The 19,428-nt window shown below is 39.2% G+C and overlaps 1 protein-coding gene across 1 annotated transcript; it reads right to left on the reverse strand.

Moving 5' to 3' along the window:
• Nucleotides 1-5,753: 5,753 nt before the first annotated feature.
• On the reverse strand, nt 5,754-18,526 carry LOC121297620 (receptor expression-enhancing protein 2-like). Its single transcript, XM_041224068.1, has 8 exons — nt 18,414-18,526; nt 12,433-12,505; nt 10,805-10,881; nt 10,045-10,165; nt 9,571-9,684; nt 8,983-9,160; nt 7,555-7,703; nt 5,754-6,835 (listed from the first exon to the last, which is right to left on the reverse strand). Exons 1-8 carry the CDS (start codon nt 18,443-18,445, stop codon nt 6,761-6,763), a joined length of 819 nt encoding a protein of 272 aa, XP_041080002.1. The 5' UTR covers nt 18,446-18,526; the 3' UTR covers nt 5,754-6,760.
• Nucleotides 18,527-19,428: the final 902 nt, after the last annotated feature.

Raw genomic sequence — 19,428 nt, forward strand, 5'->3', positions numbered from 1 at the left:
GATGTATATTCCAATCCAAATTATCTAGAAGCTGCTTATATTTTAAAAAGTGTATTCCTTAACAAAAAAAAAAAAAAACACAAAATGATAATGTCTGCTGAAAATAGTGATGACATTATCGGTAAATCTCATAAATGTGAAAGCAGCATGGTGTCACTCAATGGCCTGGAGAGAATAGAAAAGCTATCAAAAAGTCGTTTTTTCTTCATTACTGAATCAGAGGGCTCCAAAGCTCATAAGAGAGACGAAGGCAGAGTTTTCAGAATATCTTGTTCTTCGTCTTTATAACATCGAATCAATGCAGAAAACCTCTCTCCTGTGCTGAATACATTACCCTCCCCAGCCCTGTGCTGCATGCCAGCATTGTTATATAAGAGGGTCCCCTTGACGTCACTGTGTGGCTTGTGGGATACCGCTGATCTCCTCGGCTTTTTCCTGTGAAGGGATCCCCACCTCACCCCACTACCTGCACTCCACAGGCAGGGATTGCCCTGTTCTCCTGGTTTGGTATTCACAAACCCTCCCTGTGGGGCCCCACCCCCTCACTCTAAGGAGATGCAGCCTCTGCAGTCCTTTATGTAACCAGCAGCCAGCAGTGCAGATTCTCACAGTGAGTCATCCACCCTGTTGCACATCTAACCATGCAGCTTCAAGCTGAATTCAGCCCTGTGTGTGCTATACAAATACATTAGAGCAGTTAGATTGTATTTTATCCATCCATCTTTCAAACACTCTTATCAATAAAATCCCTTTGCAGCCAACTGGATCGCTGTACTTAGATTCATAAGGATTGCTTGTGAAACCCCTGGATACCTGTATAACACTTGCATATGTAAAAGTACCTTGATTGAATTGGTCTGTTGAAGGTCAGGACATACACTGTTCAAAGAATTGGAGAATACTGTGATTGTGAAAAGGTTATAAGTTGGCAAGGCCCACAATGCCATTGCACTGCACTTTCATTCTCATTAGCGAGAACCCAAATAGCAGGGTCCCGTACCCATAGCTACAGGCTGTAGCATTATAAAAGGAGAGCCCTGTGTATTTAAAATTAGAGAATGCCTTGCAACATATGCTGATGTGTGTGGTCATGGGACATGCCATGTGATCCACTGGCGAGAGCTGTGTGCAACTATTTAGCAACAATTACGGGGGAGGCAGATGATCTCAGTGACTTCCCAAGGGGCAGTGGGTGCCTGTGCTCTGAGTTTCGTTCCCCAGTGCAGTCTCCTGGGTGTTCCTGAAATCTGCAGATAAGCAGCCCTGTAAAGCAGAGCTGTGGATGCAAGCAGGTCATGAGGGATCAAGCTTGTAGACGTGTTCTACACATTGTGAAACGCGACAGATGTGCTACAGGGGGTCAAAATCACAGACACCTTTCACAATGGCTGACAGGGCCATTCTGAAACTGTCAGTATAAATATATATATATATATATATATATATATATATATATATATATATATATATATATATATATATATATATATATATATAATAGATTCAGCACTTTATCTGCAATGTACTTCTAAAAAAAGAAAATGTTGTCTATCTCAAAAGCTTAGAATAAACGCACAGCCCTATTTCAAGTCAAGCAAGTATACAGTAATTACTGTGTGTTTGGTCTATTTTAAGAAGTTCATGGTGGAGTCCAGTGATGCCACTGGGCACCGAGTGTATTGAACTGCTGTTCCAGAACTCATACTGACTTCCGTACTGGGAGCTGGAGCGATTAAGCTTAACAAGCACTAAACACTAAGCGATAAAACCAGACAACAAATACGATATCAGGCATTGACACTGCTATTTCAAAAGCTTTGAATGGGGCTAATAGGGATAATTAAGCTAACGTTTTACCCATTGCTTCCCCTATTCAGTCTGTCTTGTAATAAATTACTTTCCTTCACTTACGATAATTAGACAGTTTTTGCCGTCTGTTGGCGATAAGAAAAATTCATTAAATTCCTTCACTGGTTGAACTGCTGCTTATGTAGTCAGTCAAGAACAATACCACAGAAACTTGATTTTTTTCTGTGCTGTTCCAAACTTCCGGGGCATGTTGTTCATTTGCTGTGATGTATGGTGCCCCCTTGTGGCCAGATATAATGATCCTATTAGTATAAAAATATAGGCGGCTGGATTAAATGCATCTGACAGCAATCCATTTATTTTACTCTAAGAAATGACAAGAAATCACAGACCAATAAAGGGTTTCCATTTTTAATACATCCCTTTTGTGTACATTCCAGACTTTTATTTCGATTTTTTTTTTTCCGTTTTTATTTTATGTAAAACATTTTTAAACAATTATAACAGGCAGTTCTTTGTAAAATAATAACATCAAAACAATTTCACTGGTGACACAAAAATAATACTGAAACAAAAAAAATACATAAAAAAATTTATGATATGAGGAGCTGAAGTGATATATTTTCTACACATGAAAAGGCTTTAATTAATGTGCTTTTTAACACTGCACCCTATTAGCATTTAAAGGTTCATTGTAGGCATTACTTACACGTGTCCAGGCTTACATTGCCTGCCGAGTAACTAATCTAAAAGAAAGAGTAAAATATAAAGTGCAAATACACGAATCAAACCGCACTCCATTAGATATGGTTACTAGCTTTGTCCCAATGTAGTCGTCTTCTTTGACGACTTGATGGTGGCCCTAATACTGAATACAAGAGTGGTCTTTATATAGAAAGGTGACTTTACATTGCAGTGTGTTCCAATTTGAAAATAAAAATATAGATTGCAAAAACTGTACAATCACCTACAGTACTGATAATGATGGGATACATGAGGTAAGTAAACAACTTCAAAATCACCCTGTAGCATTTTAAGGTTTTAATGCACACAACCCTACCCCTGCCTAGAAGCCTATCAAGCATATCAAATGGGAATTTAACCTAAACTACAGCAGAAGAAAAAATGCATCCAGATAGAGAAATAGCCACTTCAATCTGTTTAAGAAATATATGTGTTTTAGAATGCTGTAATCAGATGATATGTACATGCAATTGTGGATGCTTTTTTAGTGCAAACGTGAAAAGAAACTACAGCAAATGAAGAATTTTGACTTTTTAAATGTATTTTCTTGGTTTCGTTGATTGCTGTATGGCTTTTAACAAGTCGCTCTAATACTGAGATGTAATGATCCACTGGCGCTTGGAAAGATCTCGCAACAATTCCTAATTACTATAGCAGCCGTGCGGTGTGAAACAAAAACTTGGCTAAATGCGCCACCTGCTGGTCAGCTCGTGGAATTGTTTTTTCCACATTCTAAAATAAATAAAGCACTGAAAAGACAATGCAGCAGTAGCAATTTCATATTAAACTCTTGTAGCTCAAACTAGTTAAGTCAAAGTCTTGATGAAAAAACAAATACTGACGTTAGTGTAAGAAGTTATTATAGTCGATGTAAACACAGAATAAATCTCCTAAAGAATACAGTACTCAGCACAAACCCTCAAGTATTTTAGGTATAATTTCTACAAGAATGAACAATGTTTTATATTAAGAAAACTGCACTTCAATGTACATACAGCGTTCACCCCTTACATATTCCATAAACATGCTTCTACTTGTTTTTTTACTTGTTTCTCAGATATGACATTAATATCATTCCAATATTCACAACCCTTCTCCCTCTCAACCACTACCCCTCTCAGTCAATACCACCTGCACAAAAGCTCTCTTATACTCTGGAAAGTTTACAACCAGCAGAGGGAGGGATTGTTACTCAAAGTGGATATCCCTTTTAAGGTGTGTATGATAAAAGGGCATTTCTATGAAAATGCTTGCTTGGTACACTGGTAGCTCATCAAAATCAATCTAACGGAAATGTGGTGATGGGTATATCCTAACACACAGTCTTGTGCCTGGCATATAATCTGATATCAATGACTTATCCAATGTAACAAACTGTTATATTTTCATGGTATGACTCATTTAGTGTACCTGTGTTGAGTTAATGTAAATTTGGTTTGTAAACTATACACAGAAAAAATATCGCCAAATGCTGTAAATCTGTATATCTGAAGAAAAAAACCTGAAAATAAATCCTTGCAATGCAATATGTATGGTGTATCTATAGCAATACTATGATATCTCAGAGTTAAACAACCCCAGTTGAGCAGGGCCCAAACTGATCCAACTTGTTGGATGGAGAAGAGCAGGGTTTAGAGAAGTGCTTGTTTGCTATTTCCACTGCCCCTCACTGGCAGTCAGACCATTGCCAGATACCTGGTTGTATAGACGAAAGTCGTCTAGGCATGATCCTCGCTTCAGATTCCTCACGTTCTTTTGTCCTTGTCTCCAAATGAGACCCCCCCCTTAATCCTCTTTTTATTGTCTTTTCCTAGGACTAACTGTGTATCCACATGCCTCCATACCTTCAATACTTCTTACTGTTTACCAACAATGCTATCTCTGGCCCCTTGAAAACGATGAAAGCACGGATTTTCATGAACTGAAAGAGCAACAGTTTGGTGTGATCTCTGAAAAAGAAATCTGAATGCAGGGAGTATGATTCAGGTATTACAGCTGGAGTATAGAGCTATGGTTCTCAAACTGGGGGGCGCACAGTGTATCCTGGGGTGCCACACACATCTTAACCTGTGTGTATTAACTTAAAGTAAAGTGGAAGGGTGGGTGGCGTCCACAGACAAGAGGTCCAAAACAGTTTGAGAACCATTGCTCTAGGGCAGGAGAAAGACTAGGGCGGAACACAGTTTTGAGTGATACTTCATCAAAACACACAAAAACACAAGTTGGAAACCAAGTGAAACTGAATGCTCTAATCCCTGTCACATCACCCCTCTCAACTATCTTCACTCCCAAGTGAAACTCTGAATGTTCTCTTCCCTGTCACATCACCCCCCTCAGCTATCTTCACCTCTCTCCCTTCAGCAGCTACAGCACCATTCATGTATGTAAATCACGCTTCTTGGTTATTTTGACACACCGAAAGTGTCAAATACTGACCAATTGCCCTTTCCAGATGTGTTTTATTTGGGATAAACCTGGAGTTGTTCCTTCTGCAGCTCTCGTGCAGCCCACCTTCACCAGACATACTTCCATTGCTGCCTCTAGTGTTCACAGGCGGAATGGCAGGGGAATGTACTTGAGGAACACGGCAGCAGACTGTTGGGGCAGTAAGCTTGCAGAGCCCTGTCGATCCAGCCCATGGACAGGGAGGAAAAAGCACTTCAATGGAACAGTGACAGGCATTCACTAGGCAGTGGCAATTCGCAAAATACACATTTAAGGAATCCTCAATAAGAAGGGATTGCGTTCCAGGTATCTGAAGTGCAGCACTGCAAGAAGTACCTTAGAGGAAACCCAATCGATGTTTCAGCCGACACGTCTTTTTGTCCGTTTCAAACAAACGAATCAAAATGTTTCTTTTTCACTTGTTCGCTTTGTGGTATTTCTTCTTATCTTGTTGTCATGATCTGCCATTTACTTTGATGCCATATCCATTGCTTTTCCTAATAATATAAACCGTTCACTACGGCATATAGAAGTACATTGGCTTGAAACTATACCGATATTAACAAAATAATTACTTTATAATGATAACAGGACTAAATAGACATTTATAACAGAAGACTGACCATAGAGTGTATGTATATGTGTGTGTATATATATATAATATATATCTATTACTATATATATATATATATATATATATATATATATATATATATATATAGTACATGTTTGTCATATAGTATATGCAGTGCGTGATTGTACATATACAGCATATATACAAATATAATATATAGTACTTGCATAAATAAAGTAAATTTCAGTGACTGGTGAACGATTACAGGGAAGCAGATAAAGCGATGCTTGTTTGCAAATCTGAAATAATTCCTAAAACATTTTCTAAATTATAGGTAGGTTTCTCTATCACTAAAAACAAATTCCTAGCTACTAGCAGCCTAGTTACAATTTGCTAAACTTCTGCTTCACAGCCAAGAATAGCAATCTGCTATTAACATTCTGCTGTTGCCGTAGGTTTCTTTAACCCACTTACAATGCATACATATTGGGTTATTATATATTCGCTGTGCATTTATGCCTCATATCACACTGATTTATAACAACACAACGTAGTTGGATTAAATATATTTCTACGGTTTGTTCAGCCTGATTTTTCAAAATTTCATCCCACTTTGGATATAAGTTATGCCCTATATAAGATATACAAAAAAAAGGACTTTAATTTATTACATTAACTTATTTCCCGAATTAAAAACATAACTGTATGTAATACCACTCTACTGAGTAAACATACTCACTTTTTTCAACTAAAAACTTAAAAATACCCTCATTTTTGCTTACGTTATGTTGCTTGAGTAAATTTACACAAAACATGTATTCATTTTACAGCCAAAAGATGAGGCCCTCAAATAATGCCAGCATGCTAAGCACCTGTTGGTAAGAAGCTTACTTTCCTTTGTTGAGGGCCCTAACTTTAAAACAAGGGGTTGTTAATAGTTCTCAAATGAATCCAGGACAAGATATGGGACTCAAAGCAAGTTACCAAACTGTTTTGTAAAGCACCTCCATCTTCTCCTCTGCTCGCTGCAGCATCCAGTACCCCCAGGTCACCTCAAAAGTGGTGTGATCTCAGCCCCTCTGGAAGCCGGGGTCGTTCAGCGGTGTGTATGTGTGTGTGCGTGTGGAAGGCAGATAGACAGACGGACAGGCGGACAGGCGGACGGCCCCCTCGCGCTCTCGAAGGACCTCACGCCGTTTCATTGCTGCTGGGTGCCGTTGTTGTCTTTTTCTTCGGCTGCCTCTTCACGGTTTTCGTCTGAGGCTGAAAGCATCAACACAGAAGACACTTAAAGGCAGACAAGAGCCGATTGTTACAGCCTGGATTTTGCACGCATTTCCCTGCTTAATTATTCCAAGAAGGCAGGTCTCCAAGTCTGCTTTCCTCAGTGAGAATATCAACACACAAAACCAACCCTTTATTAAAGGATTTCTGCGACAGGCCAAAATAACAGCATATTAAAATATGCATGGCTAACAAAATAGTTCCAATAAATCTTGCTGAATATGTATTACCATCACTTTGTAGAAGACTTCCTCTATGAAAGAGGCACACTTTATGTTTAATGTTGCATTTGGTTATAATGGTATTTTCTTTTAAAGAACTCAAACTCCCAGAATCTCGATGCACTGGCTCACATTTGAGTACCAATCACTGCTTTTCCTTTGGTTGATCTGCTTTCAACGGCGACTTAATTCCTTTATGCGACTTTAGAAAGTTGAGCGGAAGTACAGTTCTGAAGTATCAAGCAAGGAGCGTTCAATAACTAACTTTCCCCAACTGCTTTAAATAAACTACCATTCAAAAAATCAAAGTCACTTTTACCATAATGCAGGAAAATCTGAGACCAACGAAATGATAGCGATATCTACCAGGTAAGGTTTCCTGGAATTATTTTGTTCGCAGCCTGTACTTTGTAAACTGGTGTACACATTGTTGATATTAGCTGTGGTTTGCAGGGGGGACTCCTGCATATTCAGTACCTCTGTTTTCGTTGTGGTTTTCTTCACTGTCTTTATGCTCTGTGTGCGTTTTGGGGCTCTGTCCACAGCATCCTCGTCCGACTGCTCTGTCCTTGTGTCTGATTGGTCCCCGTCCAGCTTCTGAGTCTGATGTAGCTCCTCTGGTCGGGCTGGAAGAGAAAAGAAAAGAGCCCATTAATAATAATAATAATAATAATAATAATAATAATAATAATAATAATAATAATAATAATAATAATAATATCCAGTTATAGAAATGTCAAAGTATGCTAAGCGATAAATTTGAGGTCAATGCAATAATGCAGTTTAGTTAACCTGTCCTGTATCTTCTGCACACTAGAGGGTGTTATCTGCCTAGAAGCTGGTTTATCACAGATTACTACTGGACTACACACCAGCAGGTGTCACTATAAAGGCCATCTTCTAAAAACGAAATGCTACACGTTATATTTTGATCATCCAGGAACTGTACAGAAAATGATGGACCAATGCACAGAAAGTTCAATGTTAAACTTTCCAAATCATACCAATCATACTATATTTGGTTCCATTTGCTTATTCTACCTGGAGCAACTCTTCTAAATGGGTTAAATAAGCTAGTGACACTTACTGAATACCCAGGTTCGCAGCAAAACGATAAATGGGAAAACTGTCAATACCAACTTCGCATGGACTAAGAAGCTGACAGAGCAGAGAACTGTATTTTTCAAGGACTATATCGTTCTAAGAAAAACAAGGTTGTTACAATAAAATCCCATGTTCAAATGATAAAACCACCATGTACAGTACTGTAGAAAAAGAACACCATCGAGGGCAAGTAACTGTCATCATGTCACAAATGGAACAGATAGGTCTGCAGAAACCAACCGCCTGTGAGATAATATCGCCCCAGTGTGTCAGTTCCCTGTGCTACACATGCTGCACATATACTCAGAGAACAGGACTATAGGGCTGACATGCAGACTTCATTCTTTGAGGAAATTACCATAACAAAGTGGAATTATTCATGTGTTAAAGCTGAGCTGGCATACTGTGTTTTTATATTATGTTGATACGTTGTGTGTAGGGTGTCTCTTATTGTTTAAGAGATGTCATTGTGCCCAGTTTGTGTCCTATGTACGGGAGGACATCTGTACGCAGGATAATATGTACAGTACTGGAACTTTGGCAAATACTTCGCTGTGATTGGCCGATCTCTGACAAACATTTAGACTAGATGTCTCTTTCAATGTACACATAATAAGTGAATGTAAAATGAGATGTCTAGTGTGAATGGGCTGTATTTTTACACATCTCGTCTTCACTGGGGTCCTGCTTGTTCCCTGCTCTACTACCAGGTATTCAAACCCAGGACCAGCTGGTCTCCCAAAACTACCCTAATCAGAGTGCTGTCAGTCTCATCATGCCTGAGAATGGGGTGCTCTGTACCTTTACCACGGCCAGCGCTGGCCCCCCCTCTGGAGTCGGCAATGGTCTCCAGCAGGCTGCTGGTGGACGTGTGCATGGGCAGGTCTGAGCTGCGCAGGTGCACCGTCCCCTCGTCGTGGATCAGCGTCAGGTCCTGCATGCTGAAACTGCGCAGCTTGTCTGAGAGGACTCCTTGACCCTGTATTGAAAGCATCAGAACCTCATTACACAGCCTGCCTGCAACACCCATCCATCTCACAGAGAGACCAGAGCCTTGGAGGACAAGCTACAGTGGTGTGTCAGGTGTTAATGGAACACGATTAACTTTTCTACCGAACTGACACTCTGGGGGGGAAAAAAAAACAAAACAAAAAAACTGGTGAGCAGTCAACGTTTTGCCAGTACAGCTGAGATTGCGCACATGCATGTTACAAACATTTATGTGGACAGATATGAATTAATCTTCAGTAAGAAACATTGTTTTATCTGTGTCTTACTTCAGCTGGAATACTGTATTGAAACAGCAATAGTGAATAGTTTTTCAAAACCCATTTTGAGAAGAGTAAAAGAATAAAGGCATCAGATAGGAAACCCTCTGACCCTGCTCACCTTGGAAGCGGCAGTAACAGCAGCACTGGCTGCTAGATTGAGTCCCCTCTTCCCAAACGTCATCATAGTCTCATAGCTCCGGTCCCTGGCCTGGGTAATGTACTCATCAATCTCCTTCAAATACAATAACATCATGGCTGAACCACTGCAATAAGGTACAGCAAGTATCTCCAGTGCTGCCTAATACTAAGCTGGCAGAAGAAGCACTACATTGGGTTTATTTAGCTTTCTCTGCTCAGGCTAATCACCCAGACAAAGGGGCTTTGAAGCAAACAGGCTAGTTTTGGCCCCAGTGCCAACTAGATTGTATTTCGAGGTTGCTTTTTTGTGGGTAACACCGAATGCTGGTATTAATCACCAAATATGCATGAAGACGCGATGTATAAGACACTAGGGATGTTGATCACAGTAAGGGGGGTTGTTTCCGCTGGCACAGTCTCCACTTGTACAAACCTATAAAGAGCAGACAAGTACCTTTTCCTTATTGGACAGCGTTGGGTGGACAAACTTCCGGTAGAGCACACTGGAGCCTTTTGTGTAGGGGGACAACAGCCAGATGACAAAGGCGATCTTCAGTTCAAAATAAAATGGAAACCTGAGGGAGGAAATATGCTGTTATGTTCCTTCTAGCATCGACTTGATTTTACAGTGCGGGCAAATTGCCCATATAATACATTTACTATGGGGGGTCTACTACCAAAAGAGGAAGATATAGTCCAGTAAGACTGAAAATATAGTCCAGTAAGACTGAAGCTCACATGGTGAACAAAGCTGGTTAACTCTCAGAAGTTCTCCAGTGACTCAATGCACCAATCTTGAAACAAACCTTTTAAATACAGACTAAATAACCAATCTGTCTGGAGGTCTAGGTTGTTGACTGTATCACAGCTGTTTTTTTTTTTTCTTATGGGCACAGCCAGCTTCTGTCACCTTGGTAAGCACTGACTGTTTCAGCTGAGCACAACCAAAAGTCATTTGAGCCCTTGGGACTTGACCAATCCACTTGCCTGTCAAAATAATGTACAATTTCTGCAATATGATGGACAGCATTATTAAGACAGAAAAGCCTTTCAACAGTAAAACTTTATTTTAAGACAGTGTTCCTTTAAAAAAACAAATGTTGTGAGCCGGAATATTTTCATAGAGCATATTTAATAATATATTGATAAAGAAATGCATTTTTGTATTGTTACAAGAGTGTAGATCGAATCAATCTAAAAGTTGAAATACTCACCAAGAAAGAATGATATCTGTGAGCGTTTCTGCTGTTGTGAAAAACGCAAAGACGATCCAGTACATCATCCACTTCACCTGGAAAAGACACCAGATTCAGACCCAGACTGATTGGGACCAGTAGGAGCAGAGAGAGGAATAAACACAAGGTGCCACAACAAAATACCATTTCAATCCTGGAAAATGAGATGAAGAACAAGTCAACACCTCTAACGAGTCATGCAGTATGGTCTAGCGCTTTGTGCAAAGGTCTGACAGGAAGAAATTCCTGGGTTCATGAGTAGGGAATGTACAATTAAAACATCATGGCTGATATTTACACCACTGGTGCATATATGCATGCAAGCCTGCAGAATATGTACAAATACCTGGAGGAGGTGTCTCTATGGAAGTTTGTTACTCTTAACATAGTAATGGACTGTTTTTAAAATGTGTACAGATTGTTATAAGAAAATCTTCCACCAAAACAATGAAACCACCCACCCACTGGCTGTTAGTACGACTATTACTAGTACTGTTAGGCCATAACCCCTTATTAGTTTATTAACTGTTAATGGGGTTTTCTTGCACATCAGTTTATCCGACTGGGATTTTAACTGGGGCAAATACCTTCAAGGGAGAGTCCAATTGAGATTTCCTCCACACCTCGATCAGAAAATGCCATATTAAATGACAATTTGGATGTGTTTGCGCTAGGAAAGCTCAGGGGGGCAAAATACATAATTAACTGCAGCTCTGGAAACACTCAGTGTGCCACTGCGCTGTTGAAGTCAGGCAGGTAAACGCTCAAACAGAAATAAAAACACTGTGTTGCTGTCATTGCCCAACTTAAATCTCCATATAGGCAGGAATGTGACTGGGGTGAAAACAAACAAGACATGAAAAACTGTTTTGCTGCTGTACTTTTTATTTTTGGTTTTGTATTTTGTATTTTTTAAATACAGTTCTGCTGCTGTATCTAGCTGTGTTATTATGCAAAATGGTTCCAGCAGCAAAAGCAGTGTAGCTCTCTTCCACTTCCCTGACACTACCTCCAGGACCTGTTCCAAGGATTTCCGGGTCCCTATGGCAACAGTTGCTAAGGTAGTTTATATCAGTCTTTTCTGCCTGGGCACAATCAGTTAGAGTCTTCCAGGGCTGAGTGTAGGATTAAATGGTGTTGGAATTTAAAGCTAGATATCTTGATTTGATCGCCAACTGACTTTCATTTTTGTATTAATTGGACACAAAGAGGGCACTACCTGATGGAATACAAAGTATAGCCCATGAAAACATCAGCAGGGGCAGTTCTCAAAAAGTCAGAGGGGAACACCCATGCCAAATAAAGTCATTCCAATTTTCTATTGCATTCTCTGAGCCAGAGAAGGAACTCCAGCAATCCACTCTCCACTCAGCCATTGCCCCTGCCCCGTGAAATTACAGGGTAGTGCTTGGTCCACAATATCCACACATGTGTCGCACAGAAGTGTTTCCATTGTCCCGTGATTGGGATTAGGTCTGTGTGTAGATGCGCCTGGATGTTCCTGGAGCATTGGAATCCAGACAATTCAGAAACGTGCACCTATTACAAAACAGAATGCTGAAAGCATGCTGTAGTTTTATTCTGGATAATAAAGGCAGCATACTTACATATTCTTTAACATTCTTCGTTTTTACTGCCTTGTATGAAGAGTAGGCTGGATACAGTGTCCCAAATATTAGCCTGTAAAACAAAAAACGTGACAGTGAGGACATTTTAGCACTTACTAACAGTTTCAGTAAATGGCCAAACTTCCTACTGTATGACTCAAAATGAAATATCATAGGAGTAACATTTGAATACTGAATGCTCTAATTATTTTGATAATTGGATGCAAAGAGAATCAATATACAGTAACAATAAGGCTAACTGCTTCTTTGACAGTAAATGTGTTAAAGCATTACCAAATCATTAAGGTTGGTCTGGTACAGGACTTTAGAGAAAGTCTTTTCCTGTCACATGATCAGTCTAACGCCTATCTGAAGGATGCGCTTGTAACAAACAAGTGCATCTCTCTTTACTCACAAAGCTAATTTCAGTAAGGGCAGCAGAATAAAACCTCTACACTTGTTCTGCCAATAACTAAACAAGGCAGAAAAACCTTCATTCAAAACATAAAAAAATAAAGAAATACCAGCATACTGTACAACCAGCTCTGTAAGACTGGTCCAAATACTCACACACACAGGACCTCCATTCATTTAAACAAAACACAGTGCCCCAATGAAACGACTTACATTTATCCTAGCAAACTGGTATATTAGTAACTTTATGAAGCATATTAATAAACATGGCAAATCAAGGTAAACTATGGTAAATGAGTGGCTCATCCAGTTAAAGCTCTGTTGCGGGGAGTCACATTGGCTCTGACGCTCCCTGGGTAGGGGATGGGAAACCAGTGGGGATTGCTTCTCTTCATCGTGCAGCAGCAAACCCTACTGCCCAGACACCGAGCACATTCAGAGTGGATAAGTGGCAGGGCTGATCCCTGTTCTCTGGGATCGGTAATCTGCCCACTTCTACTCTGGATTGCTCAGCGTAATGGTGATTCTGGCTTTAGGCTTGTGAGATCGGCGGACGCTCACACGCCTTCAGAACGTCTGTGTTGTGCGGGGACTCGCTGTGGTGAGGAGAAAAAACATAATTGGACATTCCAAATTGGGGGGAAATAAAAAATAAATAAACAAATAAATAAATATACACTTCATCAGCTATTGTTTGACAAGCAACTGGGTGAGTCATTCCACCTCTTGAGAAGTAAAATGTACTGTAAGACACAGTAACATGGCCTACAGCCTACCTAATATAGAATACCATTCTCTGCTTCTAGCAGTGAACTTCCCAATTTATGATGTGTTTGCTATTAAAACTCTAATTACTAATTCAATGTATTGTTGTGCTGCTTCTCTGGCGGTGCGGGGGAGGACAGAGCTGGCAGCAGCCCATTTGAACTCCTGTTAGTCATCCCCAGTGCCGCCATTCTTCTCAGCCTTTCTCCACACAGCCATAGCGGAGGGCGGGATCAGATCCTGATTGTTGTATTTTGCTGACCTAACGAGACAGACGGACACTGAAAATAATAGACTGTTGTCACAGAGGTCACTTCTATGGGAGTTTAGTGAGGCTGAAATGACATCAGCTGCCAATCAGTCCAAGTACAGTACAGGGTGAGGAAGTTAAAAGACTGTTGAAGTTACTGGCAGCTTAAAAGGTACCGATCAGGTGGGCTTTCTCCCTTGTGCAGTTATACTTCTTGCTTTCTACTAAATGTTTTGTTGCATATTTCAAAAGTCTTTGATTGTTACACCATAACTAACCAATGATGCTTCCCCCTTTCACAGGTATAAGGGTCCCATTAAGATCTATGATTTCAAACAACAGTTTACTATGAAGAATAAAAGCAGTTTAGTAGGTATGACAGAACTTTTGAATTGCTTGGTTTGACAATCAATCAATTAATCAAAGCCTTTATTTATCCAGATGAGTGAATTGAGAGCAAATTCTCGTTTTGAATGATGACCTGGCAATGGGTCCCGTCTTTCGGGTCATTTGGTGCCACTTGAAAATATTGGTGTATAGGCAGGGAGGCAATTCGACTGCCAATCCCACGACGACGTTGAAAATGTGGTGCAGCTTATGGAGCAGGTGGGTAGTTTTAAATCTACCTGGCTTCACCTGCCACTGGATGAAGATTGACATATTTTTTGTTTTCTCCTCTCAATCAAATGATCATTTTTGGATGTTTTTTAATTGTACAATTGCCTGTCTGAAACTTTGCATAGCTTTAGGGTTAAAAAATGTTAAACAATTGGCAAAAGCTGTAAAAAATAACTTTAAGTTTTTACCTTGAAAGAATTTTCAGTTCTGTGCTTACCATTAGCTGCTTGGGTTTATTCAAAATATAACCTAAGTTGTAAAGTATTAACAGCAACTGGAAATGGAACACTGCTCAATGTAGCACACAGAATACCAAGGGATTCTAAAGGTGAGGGAACACAAAGCCACTTTTTTAAAAGCAGTGGTTTGAAACCTGGTTCCAGGGGACCGGGAGACCTAGTCTGAGACAACTTTGCCGTATCAAACCCCAGGTCTCCCCTGGTGTACCATGCAGTAGCGTGAAACCTAGTCTCCTGAGACCAAGTTCCAAGCCAGAAAGTGACTTTGTGTTTCCTTCAGCTTAACACATTAGAATCCAACATGAGTGCCACTGGCTTGTGTGAAGAAGTCAGAATGGCACATTTCTATTTGGTAACTTCGTTGGGTTTCTGAATGACGATCTGGAGTGAAATAATTGTTGAGAATCAAACACAGTATTCTTGCGGTTTTCAGTCCCGGTGATTCCTCTTTACTTCCAGAAATATGAATCGCAGTCAGAAATGCACGTGGACTCTAAATCAATCACTGTAAAAACACCTGGTCTCAGAGGTGGGGTGTGCACAGGCAAACAATGTTAACATGCTGCTTATGGAAATGCAACCACTTTCTCTCCAAGTGAAACATCACTAAGAATGACCAAATGGAACATGATGACAATCACAGAGAGCACAGTGGCAAACATATTGCATCAATGACAGCTGCTGTAATATTTCCCTAAAGATTTCCAGTCTTGTTTTCTATATATATATATATATATATATATATATATATATATATATATATATATATATATATATATATATATATATATATATATATCCCAAGGCCTGGGGTAAAGAATAACCTAACCAAGTTTACACAAAATTGGAAAAACAGGTTTTTATTTTATTTTTGTATTCATACAGTATACATTGACAGTCCTGCAGGTCTTCTAACGGAGGATTAACATGCAGTACATTGAGCCATTATTGTTAATTATTTTTTACTTAATTTATTTAAAATGTAAGTATTTATTTTATTCAAATACAGCACTATAGTTAAATTGCTACGTCCTGGTACCTTTGCTGGAGGTCACATGGTCTGAAGGCAGCTAGAACATTGGTGGGAGTTGGAGCTCCAGTCCATTCAGTGATTAGGTATTAAGATAAGAAGCAGCACCAATTTTTCATTTATTTATTTATTGAAGGAGAAGCATTGGCAGGAGGTTCTAAGCAATTCCCCGATCCGATCTTCAAAACCAGGGAAGGAAAGACAATCAAGTTCCATCAAACTATGATGGAAACAATTCCACGTCTTTGGGGAGTGATATGCCAAAGATCATTCTCCTGTGTTCAAAGCCATGGTAAAATAACTGAATATCCCAGTAAAACGAAAGAAGAAGGACCAAAAGATCTTCAACAGAAGAAGAGGGAGAGCAGTGAGAATACTGCTAGAGATAATAAGTGACCAGGGATTTCAGCCCTTAGTTAGCACTCCTCAAGGAGGCATCTGTGTGTGTTGAGCCATGGCTACTGTAAAAAGCCCCCCTATCCGTTTGTTAAAACGGGATGCACAGTTTCCTAATCTACATAATCTGATAAGTGAGCTCAGAAGAAAGAAGTGACTTGAGCAATCATAACCCAGACTGTGCTCACTTTGGGAAAGTGGCCTGACCTTTAATTTGTGAATTACAGTCCTGTGTACTGTGGTGAACCAAACAATGGCTTTTTAATCAGTTTAATCAGCAACAGGGCTTTCTGTTTTATTTGCACATACTTTGCAAGTCGAGATGAAAGTCCTATTTTGAGTGTGTATTCAGATTTTGATGTGCACTTTTGAACAGGTTTATTTAGGTTAATAGAAAACCTAGCTAGCACAGCAAGCTCCAATTAATTAGTATGTATAAATAGAGGCCCCTGTCAGCATTGTGTAGCTGTGAAGTCCCTCAGAATAGTGGCTGCGTTGCAGAAAGTGCAGTATGGGGATTAACAGCTACAAAACGAATAATGAACATTTACCCTCCTCTGGTGTTGAGAATTTGGTTACTTCTGGCATATTGACTCATACTGTTTGAGTACATAATCAGTCAACATGAACCGTGAACTTGCATTGATTTTAATTCTGTTTTAACTAGTCAGAAAAGGGTCAAGCTAGATTCCAGCTCCTTCCCTCGGCTCGGTCTCACTGTGCACACAAGAGTACAACTATCTTATGCATAAAAAACACAACTGCTACCCTGAAGCCCCTTTCTCAGACACTGGGAGTCATCAACCAGGAAACATCTGAATTTGGTCCAGCTGTAATGACACTAAAGTCAGCAGGTTGCATAGACTGGCTGGTTATATGGTTGCAATGCTCTCGCTACTTGTGTTAACTAATCCTGCTCCCTGATTAAAGGCAAGATATTTGGCCTCCTATCAAAGCTGACTGATAACTCTTTTTTATGTCATGCACTGTGCTGGAAGAGCTTAATTCCCTGCAATTTTAATGCACACTGATGATCAGTATTTGCATCACGGCAGGTAGGCAAAGTTGCATGGCAATTGTACCTGAATCACAAGTTTCTGCATTGCAAAATGTCTTTCCTGGTTGGTTACCAAGAGCCTTCCCAGCAGCCCAGAGAGATCAGAGACTGGTTTAAAAAGTGCCCCTCATTGACCTGCCCAATCATAAAGAAAACACACATTCCCAGAGCCAGACATGTGGTGGTCTGACTTTGGACTGTGATATCAAGCAAATCAAAAACAAACGCTAACCCTAAAAAAAAAAAAAATAATTAAAAAATGAAACCTGTGAAAAGTGTGTCTTTATCCTAACCTATTTTCCAATGTATTTATTTTTCTTCTACTGTATGTGACAGTCCTGGACCTAACATTTGACAATATATACTAGTGCAGTGGTACCTAAGATTCAAATTAGCTTTCCTTTTTAAATAAAATCCAATTTTGTTATCATATCTGCAGCCTGCATTCACCCTAAAGTGATCAGGACAGTGGACAAAGCGGGTGACACATAGCTACACACTGCGCATGTGCAGACCCTACCTCTGTGACCTTACCCAATCTGCATTCATCTAAGGAGTCATTTTACATTATGTCAGGAATCAGATCTCTTAACATTAAATAAAACATAATTGTGTTGCATTTTATGCAAATGACTATTATTCAGTAAAAGAAAGAAAGAAACAAAATGCATACCTAATGTCTGGAATAATATTGCACAATGTAATATATACAGATAGCATACGTTTGGGGTATTTAGGTGTATTTGTTTTTGTAACATCAATTATTATTGAAGACATGACACTGTTATAATCATGATGTTGTACAACTATAAATAATGTAAATAGTCCGATGAAAAAAAAAGCCATCAGCAAGATGTGCTTCAGGCGCTCTATTTTAGGCAGAATGCATAATAAATAAATTGCATACGATTCGCCTTTTTTATATTTCTTAAATCGGATTTTTTATGTACTAGAGATAATAATAATAATAACAATAATAATAATAACAATAACAATAATCAATAATAATAATAATAATAATAATAATAATAATAATAATAATAATATCACACAATGTACGGAGTCTCTAGGTTTAACCTAATGTCCTAAATAGCTAAACTGGATTAGAATGACATTGCTAGCACAGCAAAACTGTACAGTACATTTAAAATTAAAAAATAAATCACAAATACCGGCCGATATTGCAACAAAAATAAGATTTGGAATACTTACACCACTAATCTTGAGATGATCCAGGACACCATCTTGTTAAATTGTATAATTGTAGTTGTTTGAAGGCAGTTTGTTAAAGACAGGGATTCTGCTGCATTCTGTCTGTCTGTGTGTGAATGAGGCTGGCGAAATGCATTAAACCGAGCTCCTCCTAATTAAAGGGGCAGTTCAATGCGCCGACAATCTGCCGACAGGAAATAACTGTCAAACCCTTCCCGTCACTGTAGAGTGCATATTAGAAAATACATTATTATTATTATTATTATTATTATTATTATTATTATTATTATTATTATTAATAAATATTAAAATGTGTTTAATAAATACTGTGGGTGTTACCCTTTAACTGTACCACTATCTACCCAGAAGTTTGTCATTAGAACTAACGGCATTTCCATATTGCCCACACGGTGGAGACAAGGCGTAGATATCGCATGTAAACGGTGTGAAAATCAGATCACTTTGCAGATAGTACTTTTATTATATACATCAATTATATGATCACATTTGAATAGAGCTACATATTATAAAGGGAATTGAATAAACATTATAGGGATATGTGGATCAACAAAAGAAACAAGCAGGTGCCACGGCAGCTCAGCTGACCCTAAACTCTGGCAGACACAGCTTCTTAAGAGAAAAAACACAGTTCCAGCTAGAGGATTACACTCATTAAAACACCAGCAGACTGTCTGACCTAGAGAGGGCTCCACAAGAATAAGGCAGACCGGGGCACTGATAATGACATCAAAGCAAACACAACACTGAAAAACCGCTGCAAGTCCTCTGTAAATAAATAAATAAAAACATCTCCAACTTTCTGTATTTGGTTTATCTCAATATGATGTAGTAGCAGCATGGGCATCTGATTAGAAGTATACTGGTCCACGACTAGACCTGACAATTGCTCAACAATTACTGATTCCTTCAGAGCAATCTCTAGTCTGTTCTCTAGAATGGCACATTCTAATCATCTAATGGCACACAGAACTATTTACACAAATAACTACTATAG

The sequence above is a fragment of the Polyodon spathula genome, chromosome 22 (assembly GCF_017654505.1).
Source record: "Polyodon spathula isolate WHYD16114869_AA chromosome 22, ASM1765450v1, whole genome shotgun sequence".
Classification (NCBI taxonomy): domain Eukaryota; kingdom Metazoa; phylum Chordata; class Actinopteri; order Acipenseriformes; family Polyodontidae; genus Polyodon; species Polyodon spathula.